This window comes from Thermobia domestica, chromosome 5, assembly GCF_964235325.1.
Source record: "Thermobia domestica chromosome 5, izTheDome1.hap1.1, whole genome shotgun sequence".
In the NCBI taxonomy this organism is placed as follows: Eukaryota; Metazoa; Arthropoda; class Insecta; order Zygentoma; family Lepismatidae; genus Thermobia; species Thermobia domestica.
Genome location: NC_137458.1, coordinates 58,627,794 through 58,650,132, shown reverse-complemented (window position 1 = coordinate 58,650,132; position 22,339 = coordinate 58,627,794). Strand labels below are relative to the sequence as shown.

The 22,339-nt window shown below is 35.0% G+C and overlaps 1 protein-coding gene across 3 annotated transcripts in view; it reads right to left on the bottom strand.

The window, feature by feature from the left end:
- The window catches only part of LOC145685925 (molybdenum cofactor biosynthesis protein 1-like), a 57,672-nt gene extending 35,686 nt beyond the window's left edge, over positions 1-21,986 (bottom strand). The window contains exons 1-4 of one of the 3 annotated variants that reach the window (XM_081758698.1): positions 21,694-21,986; positions 6,003-6,126; positions 2,781-2,948; positions 1,119-1,345 (exon numbers count right to left, since the gene is read on the bottom strand). In XM_081758698.1, the coding sequence (XP_081614824.1) occupies positions 1,119-1,345; positions 2,781-2,937 (384 nt within the window). In that variant the 5' untranslated portion in view covers positions 2,938-2,948; positions 6,003-6,126; positions 21,694-21,986. Of the gene's footprint in view, positions 1-1,118; positions 1,346-2,780; positions 2,949-6,002; positions 6,127-21,365; positions 21,629-21,693 lie in introns of those variants that run through there. The other 2 variants (XM_081758696.1, XM_081758695.1) reach the window with 2 other exon arrangements.
- Between the last annotated feature and the right edge of the window lie 353 nt (positions 21,987-22,339).

Below are 22,339 nucleotides of genomic sequence, written 5' to 3'. Positions count from 1 at the left end.
ATGCGCTGTATGTCTATCTGTTTCTGACGATCACGAATGGCACAATTATTTATTTATTTATTTATTTATTTTCTGGCTTTAGCAATATATTGAGAAATGCGGAACAGTAACAGGACTGACAAGCATTCGTTATGTTTGCATTGTTAAAATCCCCCACACTAATTCTATAATACATAAATCAACAAAACAATTTGAGAACGTAAACTGATAGTTTTCTTTCTTTCTAACACTGGAGAATATCTTGATAAGCTTCAACTGTGCAAAGATGAACTGCAAGCATACAGTATAATTAACGTCAATAGTTCACGTTTCTTTATTTCTACTTAAAATTTATTTAAAATATTACCTTTTGATTTATACAACCCCGGAATTGTGGCTTTGGTTTGTATGAAAATAACCAAAAAGGACCCCAGTTATTCTATTTACTTTTTTAAAAACACATTTGCTTGACAGTAGGAAGGTCCTCATTTTCACAATATATATATATATACACGAAGGAAAATTTATTTTCTGAATCACACTGCACGAAAATCTAGCTTTTGTGACCAGCATTACTTTTATTATCTTGGTCAAATAACAAGGGTTTTCCTATTCCTACCTGTATCGAGTTCCGTATATTAGCTATGGCCTACATATACAGTACATATAATGTTAGTAACGAACCCAAGAAAGCTGAAAACTCATAAAATTATCTTTGTAAAATTCTCGATGATGAAGAAATAGGAAGCAACCGTACTCTACACGAAGTTGCTCTCCCCGCTCGGTTCAGAAAACCAACGATGAACACCTGTCTTCGTCTTGGTCGTTAACTTGCAGCCAGAAAAAATGAAACAATGACCGTCTTTATTTGTGAAATAATTCTCTTCTTAGTGATGTAACTTGACTTTTATATCTTTAATTTTATATAATATTCGACCTTTAATTGTATACACTAAATTACTTATTCTGCTTACAAGTACAGGTCACAGATTAAGTACACTTTGCTTTACCTTCTAGAAATCATATCTTCCCAACAACTAATCAAAAATTCTGAGAATACGTACGTGTATTACTATATATTTGAAGTTTCTTGCCTATCGTACGTACTGTACTTAGCTTAATTACTCTTCACATCTTACCTTAACAGGATTGTACCCCAGCTCTAAAGCATGATCAATACCCGCAATTACTCGTTCCCATCCTTTTCTTCTTGTAATAAATTCGTATTTCGATGATTTTAGAGTATCCAAACTAATGTTCAGAACATCCAAGCCAGCAAGTTTCAAACTTTTCAATTGTCGAGTCAATGTCAGACCATTTGTAGTCATTGCAATTGTTTCCACTCCATCTAATTTGTTTAATGACTCTGCAAAAGGATTTAACATTATAATAAGTACATCAAGTGTCAACACGTTTAAAATTACTATATAATGTAAATAAGTGTAGCATTGTACAGACGGACGATTACTGTAGTATACTGATTTTATTAACAAATATTCACTTCAGATATACAGGGTGTAACGGGAGGTAATGCAAATACTGCGGAAGGTGATTCGTGACATCAAAAGACGACAAAAAGTCCTCTTGCATATTGTCCGGATTCTGCGTCATGTACGAGTGACAGGGTTGGCAACTTGAAATCAAAAATCGAATCGTGACAATTGCAACGGAACAGAAAGACGTGCACAAACTCCGGGAGCTCATTCGTGACAACAAAAGAAGACGAAAAGTCTTCTTGCATATTTTCGAATTCCGTGTCGTGTAAAAGAGACAGGGTTGCTAACTTATAATATGCAAGAAGACTTTTCGTCTTCTTTTGATGTCACGAATCAGCTCCCGGACTTTGTGCACGTCTTTCTGTTCCGTTGCAATTGTCACGATTCGATTTTTGATTTCAAGTTGCCAACCCTGTCACTCTTACACGACGCGGAATTCGACAATATGCAAGAGAACTTTTTTTTTCTTCTTTTGATGTCAAGAATCACCTACCGCAGTATTTGCATTACCTCCCGTTACACCCTGTATATGATATTTTCGTCAGAAATACATAGAAAATACTGATAAAGACTAAATTATCAGCAATGATTTGTCATTAAAACTTCAACAAACAAGGAAAAAATGCATATACAGAGACAAAACCGAACTTTGTTCATCTGAAAGAACCCAACCTTCCGCGAACTTACGAACCATCAATGAAGGGATTTTATATATTTATATATACATATATATCGCACAAGTAATGAAATGTAAGAACTTCTCAATACGAAAACTTTACCAGCTACTATTTGGTGAGCTACTCTGTTATTGTTCTATAGATGGCTCGGGTACTCCGAAAATTTGGATTCAATTGCAATCTAGTTGCTCATCTTTGCTCTGAGTTTCACTGAATTCACGCGTAAGTGGTATTAACTTTTTTTTTTTTAAAAAAAAGGAAGAAAATCGATTCTCCCTCCATTCAGATGAAAATAAAAAGAATCTCTTTAGTCGATTTTTTTGTTTCTTACACTTTGTTATTTCTACAGTAACTACCACATGCTTATATATGAAACCTCTTTTAAAAAAGAGTATGGCAACATTCTCTTATAGAAGTGACTTTCTATTGTTATTCTTAGACGAAGAGGAGCAAACTTCAAGATTTTAGAACACACCATACCACGCGTTATCTTCAAGAGACTGAAAATATATTTTATTTATTTATTTTTAGCAACTGCCGTACTAGATTTGGTTTTGGTGTCTTAGTTCATATTCCTTCTTTGTTAAGTAAATAAAGATAATAATTATATAAATAAATAAAAACTAACCAATAATATCTACCAGATCCCTCCTAACGGTCGGCTCTCCTCCTGTTAATCGAATCTTTGTTACTCCTTCCTGAACGAAGAGCTTTGCAAGGTGAATTATTTCATCCGTTGATAACAATTTTGGTGACGGTGTTAACTCGACGCCTTCAGCAGGCATACAATATTGACCTATGAAAGACGTACTAATTAACAGACATATCCAAGGAATTAATATTAATAAACAGTAGTTTTATTTTATTACTTATTAGAAGAGACTACATGTCTCGTTTTTTGGATCAAAAAATTATATATATTTCAATCAAAAATTTTCTTGTACGCCTTATATCTGGAGACCTACAAACAATGTAGCCAAACCCAAATTATCACTTAACTCAGTATGATGTGCTTATTCCGTAGAAAAAACGAAAACTCCATTTACGGGCCATTCAAAAATTTTGTGGCCCCTGATCCAAAAACTAATTATTGGCCAAGATCGCAATTTTTTGATCCATATATCACTCCTAAAATCCTTGTGCTATTACCGATAACTATAAAATAACTTCAGATCATTGTTAGTTTCATCCATCATAACTCAAGTCTTAAGATGTTTTGCAGTCGAAGCTATTTCACTTTTTCTTTTTTTTTCTTTCTTTTCTTTTTTGGCGACATAATTTCTTTTTAAACCTTTTGCACGATAATAAAATTGAACAAACACAAGAAATGATGTAAATAAAATTAAGTTGGATTACTTTAAAAATATAATATATCGTAGCATTACTTAGTTTTGAACTCAAGTACCTTACCAATATATATATATATATATATATATATATATATATATATATATATATAATGGCTGTCTTAAATTCTTTAAAGTTTCGCCCCAGGGTTCTTTTTAGTTTTAGATGTTAATGCCTATAATATCTTATTTAATTTCTTTCCTCAGTGTTTTAATTGTTCCAGGTGTTGCAGGCCGAAGTGGGTTCCTTCTTATAATGGGAATTTTCAGCAATTAAAAAATAAGGATGAAATTCTTATGCTTCAAAAACTCTAACATAGATACAATTTTGACATGTTTTAAGATGAAAGAATACTCACCCATTACGTGCCCCGGAAATCTCAATCGGATAGTTATACTTTTGGTATGGCTTCGGCAATCAATCCTGTTACCTTCAACCTCAAGATACATTTTAAAGTGTATATGAAACGTGTGTCAATAGTAACATCTTACATCATTTGTTTCAGTTTGGTACTGTTAAATTGTAAGTTAGTGTAAGTAGTTATCACCAACATTTCAAAACTTATCGCTGATTTTAATGTTTTCTGCTAAAAACAGGAGAAAAAAAAGTTGAATAAAATGTAAAAAGACTTGTGAAGCAAAAGTGTGGGGGGGGGGGGTACGGTACCTCAATAGTAGAGCGCTTATCTCTGCTGTGTGGAGTCCCTGGTTCGATCTCCGGCCAAGTAAATTTGTGATGGAGAATCTGTCTAGATTTTATTAAGGTACTCCCTTTTCTCCCACATTCTCATTCTACCAATTTTTCCATCATCATTCATTTCCCTTAATCATCCATCTCCCTTAGCCTAAAAGACGTAATCATGGGACGTTAAACTAAAAGATTTCATTTCATTTTCATTTTTCGGCTCTTCATTCGTGTCTGGTTATCGAAGGTAACAGGATTAGTTGCCGAAATCATACCAGTGACATAACCATCCAATTAATATTACCACATCGCATAATAGGTGAGTGTTAATTAATGCCCCAATAGTGTTTGTACTACTGTATAGATCATTTTTAGATATCAGAAATGTGTTATACGGCAGAAGATGTAACATAAAAGTTGAAAACTCATGGAAAAATCTTGAGTAACCGTTGACTGATTCTTAATTACTACCAAGAGTATAAAGTGACCAAATCGGACGCATTTTACTTAGATTCGGTCTTAAGCTACTTTTAGTCAAAACACTATGACGTAGATTGATTTTATTTTGTGGTAGGTAGTGTTGTAAAAAAAATAAGTTGTTCTTTCTCAATAAAAAAAACCGAGTATTTTTTTTTCTTTTTAGATCTTTTCTAAGTACAATCATTCCTTTGCTTAGGAATTCACTTAGGAACTAGTACTATGTGCACTATCAAAATATCCATGTTTCAGAATCATGTGGTACTTCCGCAACAATTTTCATAGACAGAGTTGGTGAGTACTTCAAATTATATTCAGGTAGCCCAACTCCTCTATAAAAATTGTTGCATGAGTTCCTTAGGATTCTGAAACATGTATTTTTGGATACCGTAACATTAGTTCCTAAGCGAAGTTTTGACTCGACTACTGTAGGTCCTACAGTATTGGAACTATGGACCTTTAAAGTTCATTTTTTCATGTTTTCGACAGTCTATAACTTCGAAATGATGGATTTCTGTACACAGGTTGGTCTATGCTTTTTGTCTTATCTTGATGCCAGGAATCACCTCCCAAAAGTTGTCGGTGTTGTTTTGAAACAACCTATATATATATCGAGTGTTCTAAAAATGGCACAAATACTTATAGAAAAGCGGATGCTAAATTATCTGAAATGGCTCTTTCTAAGATTTTTCTTCATCTCTAGGATTTGATGGAGAAACATGTAGCGTTTTTTTATTTTTTTATTCTGATGATAGCATAATCTGATGATAGAAACGATTTTATTCTGATGATAGAAACGAAAAATAGTTGAGAAAAATTAATGTTAGGGGAAACACTGAAACAGTAAAGACGTTTGAAGTATGTGGTGACACGATATAAATTCTTGTGAAAAGAAATTTGTGATTTTGTTACAACAAACTCGGCAACACTTTCCAGGCTTTCCTTATTGCTTTTGCGTAGTATCCGTGTTCGCGTAACATCGCGTGCAACGCTCCTTACAAAACATTTTCATGAGTTTTTGTTCCTTAACTTTTTATTCAAGGGCCTACAAAATACACTTTTCTTCTTCCCAAATATTTATTTCGCCATTCCTATCCTTGCTTTTATTTGACGTTGACACTTCATGTCCTCACTAATAATACTACCCAGGTGCCAAAAACTATTCACCTGTTCTACTTTCTCTCCTCCTACGTCTTTGATATCGAGCCTTCATTCCAATTACCAGTGTTTCAGTCTTTCTAACGTTTAATTTTCATTCCACATTTTTCGCAGCTTCTTTTCAGGCTTTCTAGCATTTATTAAGAATATTTTTAAAATAAAATAACAATAAACTAATACATACACCTCAAGTTACATCGTTCTGTAAGAGAGATGCGGAGATAATTATGATGTCTTCCAAACGTATCAGTGAGGATATCTGACTGTGCTGCATTGGACTGTACTTCCGATGTTTTACCCGCTATAACCTGAAAATATATAATACGTATAATATATACAAAATACATACGTGGTGTGACTGAAAAATTTTAAGATTGCTGTAAAATAAGAAGCAGCATGTAATATAAGAAACAGTACTTACAGACTATTTGACCTCTTCCACTTAGTCCCCAAGTGAGTGAACACAGGTGGCTCCAACGATGTTTACATTTTTGGCAGCATTCCTGGAAATGCCCATTTCTGAAGGCCTTAATAATTGTATCTGCATTTGCTTGAGGCTGTTCCATCGTATCAAGCCTCTTTCCTTTGAGTGCGATTTTGGAAACAGATGGAAGTTGGTGTGAGTCTAGAGAATAGCAGGTCGTGGTAGTACAGGAATTTGGAATTTAGCCAAATAGTGGCGACGGAGGAGGAACAATGAGATGGGATGTTATCGTAATACAGGTTCCAAATCTTCACACCCTAGAATGCTCTTGCGATGGAACTTTTCGTGCTATCGCTCAAGAACACTTTTATAGTACGACTCTTTTAATTGTCTGCTCCTTCGTGAGTATTCATTGTACATAATACCGATAGAAAAAGAAAATACGTAAATAAATAAAAACACTTAACAATACGTAAATAAATAAAAACACTTAACAATGTCTTTACATTCGAACGGCCTTGTCTAGTTTCTCTCGGTTGCAATGGGCCTCGGCTCTTCCACTTCGAAAACTGCAATTTAGTTTCGGAGCCATACTCATATATCCAAGACTCATCACTTGTTACAAACCTATTCAACAAATCTAGGTCATTTTTAGCCCGATTTAAGAGAAAATGGGACACTTCAAACCCTTATTCCTGTTTCTTAGTCAGCAATGTTGGAATGAATCTGGCAGACACATGGCCCATCTCCAATTATTCCATAAAAATCGTATGCATTGCATGAAACGTCACATTTAATTTCCTTTCCTCTAATTGCAAGTCAAGTAGAATCATGCTAATTCCGACCCTGACAATATTCTCCTTCCTCATTAATCTGCACAGACTTCAGGATTGATGGTACCTTTAACTGACTCTCTACCCTCCTCAAACTTATTGTAGCACACACGATTACCCCTGAAAGCTATCTTCACCAGTTTATAAACAATCGATCCGATTTTCGTTTTAAAGCAAAATGTAATGCACACGAAATGCTCCAATTTCTCTTCGATTATCATAACAACACAAATCAGCGAACAGCTGGGCACACGCTCTTACACAGCGGGATCTGAAGACTCACGTCAGTGACTACAATCAGAAGAATATTCTTTTCAGGATTTTTCAAGGACACGAACTGTGCTAACCACCACTTCCTACTTTAACTGAAAGATTAGTGTAGTGGCAGCTACTTTTGCCTAAGACGAAATAGTTTTCCTTTTGTTCGCCAAATATTACCAAACAATTGCCACACAAATTTTTCTTTGTGCTATGTAACAAACTGTTACTGAAAATTCATTTGAAAAAAAAAAAAAAATTCAAACTTGCATCATGTATAGAGAGTATAGATGGTTCTCCCAGTGCTTGAACGAGTTAAACTTAACTGCCATTGATATTACAGAGCCAATCAAAATCTATGTCAAATCACAATTTTCAAACAAATTCTACTTTACCTTACGAGATTTTGTGAAACTACGCCTAACAGCCCAGGGAATCGACACAACGTCTAAGTGGCACGAATCACGCAGGAGAAACCTCGGTGTCCTTCCCTGCACACTTATTTTGGAGTAAAAGACTTCGTTGTTTCACAATAAACTTACACGCTCATGTTGTAGGTTTTTTGCTGCGGACTGTACGTTCTTAGTAACATTGGAAAACAACAAAAACTGATACTTCAGGTTGATAACTAAACTGGTTTCGAAATTACAGGGCACCTAAGTTCTCAAAATTTACCAAAAATTGCATGAGTGACATTTGCTCTATTTAACCACGAACAAAGCTTTCAAATGGTATATAACACTATAGAATTTTTATATATATTGAAAAATCAAAACTTTGAATTGAATTCTCAAAACGACATATTTTGAACTTTTCAAAAAATGTTAAAAAATATTCGTATTGTTATGAATGTATCCCCAAAATTTAATTTTCGGATTAGAATGAGAGTATTTGTTACTAAAATTTCCAACTTCTAAAGTGGAGTTGAAAATATCGTTAATTTAGGTTCTTGTAAAATGGAAGGAAATAATTATTACAGAAATTGCAACAAGTATGAAAGTAACTGACACTGTGATATATGTGGGAGAGAAAAACAATTTGGAGATACATGTATGTGAATGTATGGACACGTTCTGTCATGCACCGACCTGTTGGGACTAAGGTATTGGAGTCAATTTTAGCATAGGCATTTTGCTACAACTGATGAAGAGGCCCTTTGTAATATGGTTGGGCGCATAGTCAATAAGTTGGCAGTCCGAGCAAGTATGCACTATTGTATGATAATACAATTATTATACCCGGCAGTTTTTTGACTAAGCACCGGTAAACTTTACAAGAATGCATTTTACGTTTGTCAGTCAAGAAGAGTTCTTCGGATCAACAACATCCCTACAAGATCATTTCAACAAGGCAAAGCTCCTGGAACACGTACATTCTTGCAGCTTCTATAGCACGACCAAACTTTTTTGCCAAAGTATTTTCGTATTGCCTAAGTTCACTGGAACACATTCACCAAATTCGACGACAAGGTGGCAGTAGTAGATATAAATGGATACAAATTACAACCCATAACAAATGAAAGTGGCATTTCTCTATTCAGTTAGTCCATTTTATCCTTTGTAAATCCTGAGAAGCCAGATGTTCTCTGGATTCGTGCAGTGAATGTAGTGTAAAGTGAACCCTGTGACCCAGACAGCCCGACTATACATCTTGTCTGATAAAGATGTAGGGTGAAAGCAAAGTGACATACGTAACACGTTGACTTCCTTTTCTGATTTTCTTTGAATGTAACGGTCTTCATAATGAAGATATCACTTTACTACTTTTTTTTTATTGGAAAGATGGGAAATGCATCGTTAAGTTGATATAAAATACACCATCAATCACTTATTTTTAAAAAAAAAAAAATGCACGAATGTGCGAAACATCGTGACGTACGCACAATTAAATGGACATGGAAGTCAGACATCGAGAAGAAAACGGCAAATTCTGCTCTGCTGCTGCATGTGTATGTTCGAAGAAGATTGTGTGTAAAGGTGACTACTGCTATGTTATTTCCGCATGGAAACCAATGTTTGGGATGCATCGCTATCTTAGCAAAACAAATCCTAATTAGCGTAACGTACGCACATGTTTGGTGACGTACGTAACGGCGTGCACTTTGACTAAAACAAATAATTGTTAAGGAATGAAGACTCAAAATTGAAAGTCGCAAAGCTTATTGGAACATTGAGAAAAAGGGAAAAAGAACTACAAAATGCGAACAGAGATCGATTGGAAAGCCACACAAGAAATGTAAACCGATATAAGTTATTGATATTTATTGATGATAACTACAGTTGTAAATGGTAAACATTACAAAATTCAACATAGTATGAAAAATAGAAAAAGTGCACACAAATGCACAGTGTGGCATTTTAATTAGTAATGTTCAACTCCTTCAGGTGCTCGTGGTAAAAGTGAAGCGACCTTGTTTCTCACGGGGTTTCCGAAGAACTTTCTGGATGCGATTTCATTCCACAAAATCAAAATCGTCTACACGTGGATGAAAAAAGAATGTGTCTTTACCCTGATCATTTTTACGCATGTATTTCACTCGGTACATTCCATCACTTTCGACAGCAGTTATGTGTCCCACATACAATTTACGTCTCCGCCCGACTGCATACGTCACGGCAACATAACTTCCGATATCGATGTCAATATTTTGGGAGGGAAGCAATTCGTCACTGAAATATTTTCCTCAGGTTCATCCGGATCTGAATATTTGTCACTTCCACTGCTGCTAAGCAACTGTTCACCTGGCAGTAAATTGCAATGTGCAATTAGTACGAGTTCTTCAGGATCGGCACTTGTGTTCTCATATATCAGAGCAACAAACCTTTCAGCATATATATGATTTAGTCACGATTATAATATGAACAGTCTAATTACAAAAAACATAGTATATCTAAAAATGGTCAAAATAAGGAAAATTTTTGCTTCTGAAATGGCAACTATTGAAATTATAACCGTGACCAGGTTATAGAAGTAATTTTTTATGGACGCTCTGTATATTTTGGAAAGACAGAAACCATTTTTCAATTTATACTTTATTTCTGCGACGCAATAATTTCTTTCTTCGGTGACAACTACTAATAATTCAATTTCTTTCCCACGCAACAGAACAAGTCTTTCATCGTTCATTCATACATATACCTGAAACGTTTTTCAACTGTGAGAGAAATTTAGTGAGCGACAAAGACTACGTTCATTTTCTGAACTATATATATCATAATTGTATTTTCTCTTACTTGGGTCCTCAGTGTTTCTTCCTTACTCATTAATATGTAAAGACTACGTTCTATAGTTATTTGGAACTGAATTAAGTGCTTTCTTTAATTGTTTATGGAAATACTGCAGACCAGATGTTCGAACGACTCAGCGGTGACAACCGTATTGCTCAGTCAATTTTTATCTACAAGTTCCCACGATAAGTTTATCGTGTTCTCTTGCATTGTGTCCAGTGAATTGTGAATTAACGTCGATTCTTTTAACATTTAATTTGCATATACATATAGGTGATTTAACCTGATTATATTTTAAAATGAACTGCCAACATTGACCAGTCAGTCAATCCAACTATCTGGAGCCTCTCGACTCCAGGGGCCTTATGCAGAGTCGTTTTGATGCGTGATTAGTGGCATACTAAAGAAGTCGACTAACATATGTTCCCTGCAGTAGTCAGGCTTTTAGTATGACGCTAATCATAACGTCAAAACGACTCTGCATAAGGCGGCAGGAGTTTTTTTTCCACGCATCAATATAGCCAACACATTTGTTTAACTCAATACAGAATTACGTAAAGGGGCATGAGCTCGTAGCCGATCAAAGACTAGTATCACGGCTAGCCCCCACTTAGTGAATTCCCGGGTTCACTGACCCTGTTTGTATAAGTAGTACGAGTCCTCCAATGTTCTAATTCTACATTGTGATTCCATGGATGTGTTCTGCTGGATATGGACTTTCTTCGTAGCAGCCAGGAACTTACGTTGTGGGATTACTTTAGTGTTACCCCACAGTGTTAATCCCCACGTGCATTAGTGAGTGGTGTAAGAAAAATACTTGTGGTGAACCCCTAAATATAATTTTTCATTCATCTATACAGTGATGCAAAGGGATATAATATCGTAAAATGTGAAGTGTAATTTTATGTTTGTGGAAATACTTGAGTGTTTACGTCCATATCAGTGTTTAGTGTTGTGATTTTTTTTAACGCATAATGTCACTTTATTTAATGTGTTTTCCTTCCATGTATGAATGATATTTTTGTGTGTTCTGATCTGAGCAATCATCTGGATGTCCGTGAGGATTTCGAGAGGAGACATCCGAACCTCTCGGTGCTTCATGCTCACCTCATTGTTGAGACCGGAGGGCAATTCGGGAAAAGTTCTGTAATCCCTTTTTCTAAATGTTCTTTGATGTCTTAACTAGGTAAGTTCAGGTCTCCTGAAAGTACTCATTGGTGGGACAACATGGGGCAGATCCGGAAAGCGGTTACAAAATTTGAAATTGCAAATAACGAAAAATTCTGAGAGCAAAACATTACAACACATCATCTATTTATAGACTTCTGCACAGCATCGACAGTGTTCTCAGAGACGAACTGTGAAGGGCTTTACACGAACTGAGAATCTCCAATGAACTCATACGCTATCACAGACTGCTACCACAGAAGTATTTGTCTCAGTCAAAATAGAAAAAACACAGACCCAACAGATTCTGTGTGAAAAAGGGAGTCTGAAAGGGAGATAGACTTGCTCCAGTATTATTTAACCCTGTAATGTACCATTACAGTTGAAAGTAATGGCAACTTTTTTTTACTCACCCTGTACCTAGTAAAATTTTTTAAATCCAATTTCGGTTTAATTACACAATTTATTTATCCTCTTTACTTCAAATGAATGTAATGAATCGAAAGGTCTCATTAGAAATTATATTTTCACGGAATAAAATATTTATTTATATGCTGATTAATTGTAAAATCTCATTTTCGCATATACAAGTTGAATAGTTACAAGGTTTACCATTCTGACGTCATACCGAAATATAGTTCCGCCATTGGATATAAATTTTCTTAATTTTAGACCAATGTAGAATTTGGCCAGGTAATTAAACCTTCCCTCACCCCCTCTCACTAGTCCATAGTCACTTTCAGATCGGGTTATATCTGGATTTCACCAAATTTCTATTTGCTTTGTAATTTCCGCGGCTGAAAGACTCCGCCCTGATTGGTGGAATTCTCCAATCCCTGTCGTTTTCGGTACAATGTTTTCTTTTCTCAACACAGACGATTCTACAAGCACAGCCGTGGACAGCATGTACTCTATATTTGCTTGTAAGGACTTAAATTTTTAGTGAAAATCCAGTAAAAAATCAGATTAAATGCCGTAGTAAACGCCATATGATCATTTAGGAGCCCAAAATATGCATTTTCATTAAAGAAACAGTGGATAGTTTGTGAAATTCCGGATTTCTGTTTATTAGGACGCCATGTTGCTGCCCAGATAGAAAAGACAGAAAGGAGAGTGATTTTTGATCTTTTAAAACTCAGGGATTAGGGAAATACGACCTGGTTTCGTACATTCTATAGTGTATACTGTGAATGTGATTTTTTTTTTTTCAGTAATTGCATGTACTAATACTGTAATACTAACTATCAGAATGGCAGCTTAATCTCACTAAAAGGGCTCCTATTCCTTTTCGGAATTGAACCATTTCTATTAGTTATTGTTTGTTTTAGGGCCTTTTCCCCTCTCAGGGGAAAGGTCCCTCAATAAATCTTGTTAAGGAGCCCCCAGGGCATCAATCTCTAGTAAACATGTTGTAAACAATTGGTCAGGTCAGTTGGACCTAGGGTTACCCTTTTCATTTTGTCCCCCTAAAGTACAATAGAGCCAACTGTATATACCGACAAGGGAGTAGTGTGTTTTAAGTATAAGATATCACGGCTATATTTTAGTACACAGCGAATTATTTCTCTACTACAGCGCCATCGTGTCCGTTTCCGGTAATCAGTTGTTTGTTAACATTACGTCATTGCATGAGTTAGCGATCTAGGTTGTTTGATTTTGGCCCCTTATTCTCAAATTACATCCCGTGGACATGGTTTTCGGTTCATATGAGTGTACGTTTCGATGAAATAGCATGAGATCTCGTAGTTCTAAGAATTACAGCTTGCTATGTCATTTAGAAACCGAAATATCCACTGAAATCAAGAATGCCTATTTTCTTAATATAAATAAGCCTACATGATGTTACTGTTTCTTTCAAAATGTAATATTACATTCTCTTTTCCCGTGGCTGTAGAAAAAAAACATTGTTGCTTTAGTTCTATCAGCAAATCAGAAATAAATTCATCGTTGACAATTTAACTTTCAGTGAATACACGTATGATTTTTTTTTAACTGCGAAGTAAATATAATTTGGGTGCTTCGAAACAGAGTCCGTGGTTCGATGAATGTTATCGTGTAGTAGTTTAATCGTAACGGAATGTGATATTTATATATTTATTAGTGTATAATATAAATATGTGTATGGCCTGCTTGTAAATGTATGAAATAGGGTGTCTGTAAAATATTACTTCGTGTGGAAATGAGTAAATAATAAATAAATGTAACAATATAATAATAATACGATTATAATATGTAATGAATGAGATGATATGACACCTATATTTAAATGGATAGGCCTAGTGTATATTATATATTGAAAATATGAATATGTTTTACTGAAAATCTCTCGCGTTTTGACTTCTACACCAGTACATTCATCCAACCGAGTTTGCTATTGGATAGTAATGTGTAGTTGGGAATTGTATGTTACTTCGCATTTAAGTACCTCATATTAACAGCCCCAGATCTTAAGCCTTTCATCAGATAGTGTAGCATCATGTGGGAATTACTTTTAAAGGTTGACAGAAATGATAATTAAGAAAAATAACTGCTATATCCTGTGATCATCGAAAAGTACAGGTTTTGTTCATTTGTACCTTTAACATTCATTGACTCTCCGAGATTTTTTTTCGTTGCTTACCTTATTTACTGTGCAGTGTTCATATAGCTAACAGCTCAGATCGGGCTATCCGATTAAATCAACCGCTACTAAATTAATATTTATGTCCATTGCGTACCCGGATGTCGACCCCTGACCCTCTTAAGTACTTTTCGTTTCTTTTCTTAGTTTAATTAGATGATGGAAATTAACGACATCCCAGACCTTGGCCTGTCTGCGCAGGGTAGCCATCGGTGATGTTTGGTCACTGAAATCACCGATCTAAAATTCAGTTTATTTATTTTTTATTTTTTATGTTGGCAAATATCTAGTTAGGGATATCTTAGCTATTATTTTACTCTAGTTTCATTACTATTCTGGACTTTCTTAGTTTCTAAAAGGTCGGATGATTTTTTTTTTGAAATTCTAAATTAGAGCCTTCTCTAACCTTCCGGTGGATTCCGGGGTCTTCAATGGCGTTGACCGGATACGGTGAGTGGTGGGATTTCCCTAAAGCCTTTGTCTTTCCGAAAATCCCATCGAGGGCACAGACTCGTCTCGTCGTTGCGGACATTTGTTTTTCGGCTATTTATTTGGTAAGCCAAACCCCTTTTGGCATATAAGAAAATATTTGGTTATAGTATGTTAGTATGTTGTATACATAAATTCGACCACTTATATTTCGTAGTTGTAGTGTTCTGTCTCCTCTCTTTTTACCTATTCTTTCTTCTACTCATTCTCTAAAGTTTCTTTTTAAATTTTAACCTTCCTCCCCCCCCCCCCGGTTTTGAAACTCATGAAAGCATACAATGTTCATATCACTTATTTCGATCGTATGTATTAACTGAGACATCGAGGGATACAATTCGCGGAGGTATCTCCCGGTATTTCAGAACAATTTACTACCGTTTTTCACGATACTCAATCCACCATGGGAGGGACTGACGAGAAGGTACTTGTTGTTCATCGATCGTACAAACTATATCCATTGATTACTGATTTCTGGTTTCTTTCTATTGATTGGTTATATGGTGTGTATGTATTAGTAGTTTGGGCCCACTAATTTTAAATAATCTTGATTTTTTTCTTTCTTTCCTTCTCTGTATATACATTTATATATGTATACTTACATAGTTTGGAAACTTACGTGCCTGCTATATTTGCTGTATTTCCACTTTTGTGTCGACTTATTAAATAATATCAACCATTTCTCTATACGCGGATCTTAATAAAATTGAAATTTTATTGATTATCGGGTTTATATATGCATTGCAATGTTGCAACCTTATTAAAAGAAAAAGATTCTTGTTTGTCAGGTTTTTTTTTTCTTTAGCCAAGAAAGTGTGAATACTTATGAATATGAAAAGATTACGTATAGAATTAAGTGTCGACGAAATACTAAGATTGATATTAGAATAAAATTTATTATATTGAGTAATATGAATATATATATAAGCGAATATGTATGTAAGGGCTCGATATTTACCCTGGTTGTTTTAGGTTGCCATAGATTCTGACACCCGATTTTGACCAACTATTTGTGATTGTAAAGTATTACCGCGTAATTTGTGATAAATGACACCTTACTGATTTGTTATTAATGTTCGTGACTATTAGAGTTTAATACTATGTTAAATATTGCATGTAAATAGAACAAGTAGCAGGTCGTAAAAAAACCCTAATCCGTATCTAAAGTTATTTTGTAAAACAATAGTGAAATCAGTAAACTATGAAAGAGTGTGCCCCAAATCCTTCCCCTACGACCGGAAACGTAACTATGTCATTCGTCAGTTCAGTGACTCGAATCTCTTGACTCCATGATCTAGACCAGGAATAAAATTTAGCGATCTTAATTTAAAGTGAAATGTGGTTAATAATTTAGTGATATGAATACAGGACCTGGGATGGGTCCGGAGACCCAGCTCTGTGGAAGTGTCATATAATGGAAATATGTTCCCAATGTCTGGGACTGGATTCGATATTTTTTTTAATCTTAATAAATTTTGAATGTTTATACCAAGTGCGTCAAGTGACGAAATGGAAAATATATATAATATGAAGAAACTATTTTTTTGTCGGTAGTTAAGACAAACGATTAAATACTCTCATGGACACCAATCACAGTGTATAAAGAGAGTTGATAAAGGAGTTATTATCGACGTGAGAAAAGAAGTCATAAAATTGTCGAAATTTCTCCTCTTGGGACAGAGACTCAATAAAAATGCTACCAAAGTGTTTTTTTTTTTAAGAAAAATGATTAACCAATTATATTTTTTCTTTCCCCTTTCACTTGTACTGAATTTTAAATATGTTCAACGTTGACCTTTGATTTTTTTTCTCTCTTCGTTTTTCGTTTTGTCGATTTTTTTTAACGTAATTCAACTTTTAATATTTCTACAAAGAGAAATGTGTCATTAGATATTGAAAAGTAACAAATTTCTATGCATGTCTATAAACCATATTGTTATTACTAGTATTATTTTCTTTTCATGTATCGAAATTTCTCCTGTGCTGTCGAATTAAGTTTTCTTAAAATGTAATAAATGTCTATAGAAATGTAGTTAGGTTAGTTTAATTCAACTAAATGCAACCTGAAGTATACATTGTCCTGTATGAATGTGAGTGTGAGTGAAATGTAGGTTTATTATTAAGTGCACCAATTCTTTTGACATATATGTGTGACTTACTATAATTAATGGTAGTTGGCAATTCAAGTCGTTGCAAGTCAATACTAACTTAATATAAGTTGGCTCTACAAAGGAAACAAAAAAGACCGAAGTAACCTGAACGAACGATCATCATGGGAGAATTTCGCGAGTCAAAATCTTCGACAAATATGTGTTACTCTGATTTTTTTTTCTGCGGTCGATTTTAGCATGCCATCAACTTCATCATTTATCCTTCAAGTATTGGATACTAGTCAAGAACTTTCTGAAATATTGAATAAACTGTTAAATTAAACTTTCTCATCTATCTCAGAGCTAGATTGGGATAATTCGGTAGTTGGGGTTAAATGGATCTAGGTCTGAGAGGTATGGGTTAACATGTGTCTACCTTTGATCACCTTAATACCAAATATTCACCCAATAGCTATTAGAAATGATCCCAATTCGATAATTATTCACTTTCCTTTACCATATTTCTCAAAAATATCCAGTAACAGTTTCCCTCTTTTCTCATCTTCTTACATTCCCTCTTTTTCCTCTCTTCCTATCCCAACTTCCTCTTCTCTTCTTTACTCCTTCTTCTATTGTAATCAGAAAAGAAAGACTGAAAAATGCTTTAAATCGTGTGAACTTCATGGTGACGTTTCCACATATCAAACCATCCGCATTACGTTTATCTACTTTTCACCTTTTAATCAAGGGGTCCCATGTTCAATTGTCGGTCGAACCACAACCCATCTTTCAAGTGTAAACCAATTAGCGATTCGAGGTGTCCCTTTAAGCGAAAGTCTTCTCTGTGATAACCTTGGTATTTCATAAGGATGTTAAGCCTAAACATACGAAATGAAACCAAATTATATATTTCTACTTGAATGAATGCCTGTTGTTTTATAAAGAAGCTAAGGTTGCTTAAATATATTGACAGAAATTGGCAAAAGTTATCAACTACCTACGTAACTTCTAACATCAACTTGGATTTGACTTTGTTTTAATTTTATTGAATGATACCTACATACCAAATTTGTAGTTTAATATCTCAGTTTTAGCGTAGTGATTTTGATACGTTGACCTTAAAATTTTACATAGAAATACATTTAAAGTAATAACAGGATTTTTCCAATGGCTAAGGCGGGAGTTTCCCAATTTATATATAATTCTGTATAATGTTTTTAGTTGTGTAACTGTTTCTTTTTGTCCTTCTGAAATAACTCTTCACAATTATATTAACAAGTAGGCCTATGTAAAGATCAGTACAACGTATTTTCATCAGTAGACCTTCGTGAGTGAGTCGGCAATCGCATTTGTGACCAATTAGTCCCGGTTTCGTGTCCAAATGGACAATTTCTCTTGGATGTAAGTCGAGAAGCGGTTTGGATTCCGCTTTACCCTTATGTGACCCCTTCCAGGATAACCTTGTTGTAGCATAATAACACCAAGGCGAAACAAACTAATTTCTGTCCATATCTAATATAAATATATAGAGTAAATTATTTAAACCAAAAAAATCTGTTTTTTTTTTTTTTTTTTTTTGGTTTTTTTCAATAAAAACCATGGTTTTTGCCAACCCTGATTTTAATAAAACTGAAAAGGGGGTCGTGACTGGGAATCCTATATATAATAAACACGGTCCTGTATTTATTTTACTTTTCTTCGGAAGTCCGATATAAAAGTCTTCATTTTGGTCGAACCTTGTAGGTTCGAAAGTAAGAAATGAAATATATATATAAAATTAGACATAAGCTGATAGCTTCATGAATATTCCCCCACCAGGGGTGAAGGATTCCCACTCCGACTTATTCCATGCACGATACAGGGTTCCCACCCTCCATTTGTTTTTTTCTTTCTCTTTCTCTTTTTCTTTCTTTTCCCTTTTCAACCCAGAACTCGCGGCAGCATCCCTGTAAGCTAATAGAAAGCAAACGAGGAGTCTGATGAATAACAGTTATCAAGTCTTAGCTTACATGGACGCCACTGACAGGGACGTACGCAGGAGGGGGGAGGTCCTGGGGGTTCGGACCCCACCCCGAAATCCCAACTATTCTTTATAAATGTAGTCTACTTTTAGGGGCAATTTTGGAAATTTTCATATAATTTAGCCTCAAATTGTATTTGGACCCCCGAAACGCTTTAGACCCCTCCTGAAATAAATTCTGCGTACATCCCTGGCCACTGACATCATTGGTCCGAGTCTCAAGGCCATCAATCACCAATCTGGAGGCACGGAAAATAGGGCTACAAATGAAGAGAACAAGACAAAATTACTAGTTATTTCTAGAGACAGATGGAAGGTTGGCATCAAGAATTCACCTATCTAGGAACAATAACAACCGACAATAACCAGACAACAGAAATTAAACACCGGAATAAACATAGCGAACAGGGCATACTTTGCTCTGCTATCAACCCTTCGATTAAGAACAGAAAACAGAGGAATAAAACCAGAAATTTACAGGACATTAATTACACTAGTTGTCGTGTATGGTTCAAAATGCTGAGTACTTGGAGAACAAGAAAAATAGGTGTTACGTAACTTCGAACGGAAAATTTACTGCGAACAATACAATCTGCACACCAGGAATGAAGACATCACATGACTGCGATGCCTTGGACACGACAACAGAATGGACTACGACAGGTCAGAAAAGATATTTGAAGGAACGTTCGTAAGGACGACCGAAAAGTAGATGGTGGGACTCAGTGTTAGGCAACAAGAAGCAGAGAAGAAATCATAACTGGAGGATTACCAGGGTAGCGACCAAAAATTGCGAGGAAGAATTCCCTGACTTTTCCCGGTTTTCCAGAACATTTTTTGAAATTTTCTCTGATATGTAATTAGTCGTACAGACTTTCCCATATTGATGGAAGAGAAAAAAAGACCAGAAAAACATGATAACGATGATACCTAGTAACATATTTAAATATGAAATTACAGAACTTTTACTAAAAAAAATTTGCCAAGGCAAGAAACTAAACATCTTTCCTAAAACTAAAATATATAACTGCAGTTCCATATGAAAGAAAAAAGTTACAGTGAGGTACTCAATGAAAAAGGGTGGATTTTTCAAAAGCTGAATTTTCTGACCCCCCCTATGGTTGTGCAATGGTTATAAATCAATATGGAAGGATTGCTGTTGCTTATACCTTTACTTATTCAGCCAACACTAGGCTGTGGAACTCTGAAACCAGAGTTAAACAATACATGGTTTGGCAATACAATTGTGAACCATACCAACATTTCTCGCTCCAGAATATGTTTGTTAGAAAGAAAGAAAAAAGAAAGAAAAGGAGGAAAATAGCAAGTCTCTGTCGTTAACTTACTTAGAAATACGTTGCCTGCACAAATAACGGTGCTGATTTACTTTTGGCACACCACATTTTGGAAGATCTACAAGTAAAATACTTTTCATGAAAATATATATTTATACAGAACAAATTTGTCCAGGCGATAGAATTAAATATAAAGTAATAAAATACGTGAGTGCATATAAAAGCTGATTGTATTAGATACTATTTTCACCGGTGGTGTATTTCTACATAGTATGATATTGAAACTAGCATCACTGCTAAAACGTACGTTTTCACTACCCTCGCTACGCGCATACCCACAGTCGCTGACGCGTGTTATCTTCCAAAGGATCTCCTCGCTTCCGCTCGGACTCCCAGCTTTACCTTGCCCTGACTCGGTGAGAAAGCATTTGTCTTTTTAGTGGTTACCTCACACAGGTTGGTTTGCGTTTTGCTCTAGTTTTTGTCATATATCCGGACGCCGTAGTTATACGCAAATCGTAAAAGAACTATAATGTTTCGACAATTCCTTCTGATAACGCCCTTGAAATTTATCTATGTCAAATGAGATATTTTCATGTCGACCAGCGCTAATCACTTAGCGAACAATGAAAACGAAACCTGCACGCAAATAGCACGAGGTATTATTGTTTTTCTGTGAATTAATTAGTTATTTACTCCTAATTTTTCGAAACAGTCATCCTCTCTTTCTGATTCTAAACCAGCAAGCGTAAAATTTTCAACTCTTCTCTTGGTGCAGTTTTACTATACGGATTCATAGATTTTAAGTGCACGGAAAAATGTGGGAAAGTCTTTAATTTTTCCATTTTATGTCAACAGCAGAACCCAACGAACCCGTGCGTGGCTTTTAACCCGTTCCTACTCCTACTGCTACCCCTACTCCTACTGCTACTTATACTATGGATCCTAATATTAAAACTGCACGCTTTTCTTTAAAAGGCAATTATTTAAAAAAAAAAAAAAATGGCAGCACAATTTTCAACGAACCTGAACATTTCTTAGTTAAAAATACAATTTGTTACTAACTTTTAAAAACTACAAGAAAAAAATAAGAAAAAGAAATTAAATACAAAAATTTTCAGTACTACCTGTGGCCCAGTAGAACGTACTGATGTCGTAGTTTGACAAAAAGATCGAAATACGAAATTTCTTATTACTGGCGAAGTGTTCACCAGGCTGATCTTCAGCATTCTGTAGAGGATTTCCTTGGCTTTAAAATGAGTTACATAATCTTACTATTGTGTTCAAGCAACACGTTTTCTTCCTGTCATTCTCCGTCAATGTCATTTTTTCATATAATTACAAAATACGATTATAAAATAGTCATTAGTTTACTAACTACTGAAAAAAAATAAACTTTTTTTTTTTTTCGCAAAATGACAAATTCTCAATCTACAACAGATAAGACCATAATACCTGATCATATATCCTTATCGGTCATACCTTTTACCATAAACTTTCTATTTAAAGCAAAGAAAAATACTGTATCGAAATCCTAATGCTTTCTATTGTTCTTTCTTTCTGTATGGATCATGTATATTTCATGATAAAACATTATCTTCATAGATAAGTTGTTTGACAACTTAATCTCTAATCCATTTTATTTCTTTCACACTTTCTTGGGCCCATCTTCTGCTCATCACATCAATTTATCTGACTGAAATATCAAATATCGGATGAAAGACCCAAACAAGGACCCAAACAGCATCGATTGAATGGTGGAGTTGGAGACCTGTACCAGAATTTCCCTTCGAAACGACAAAAATTTCCCTTCTATATATACAATTTCCCTAAGCATTACTATATGTTTCATGAAAGTACTGTGCCTCTTGTTCGGAGAAGGGAAAAGGGCATTGAAATAAAAGCAATAAAGTAGTTTCCTTCCTTCATTTGCTCACGAAATTAACGATAGCAGAAGTGCCGGATGAATCATACACTCTTGCAATATTGCATACAGTAACGTAAGTAACGGGCTCTCAATGCGGGGGGGCCCACAGCAAAAGTAGGCCCATATAAGTTTAGTAAATATGCATTCAACGAAATCAACAGAGACTCTATGCTT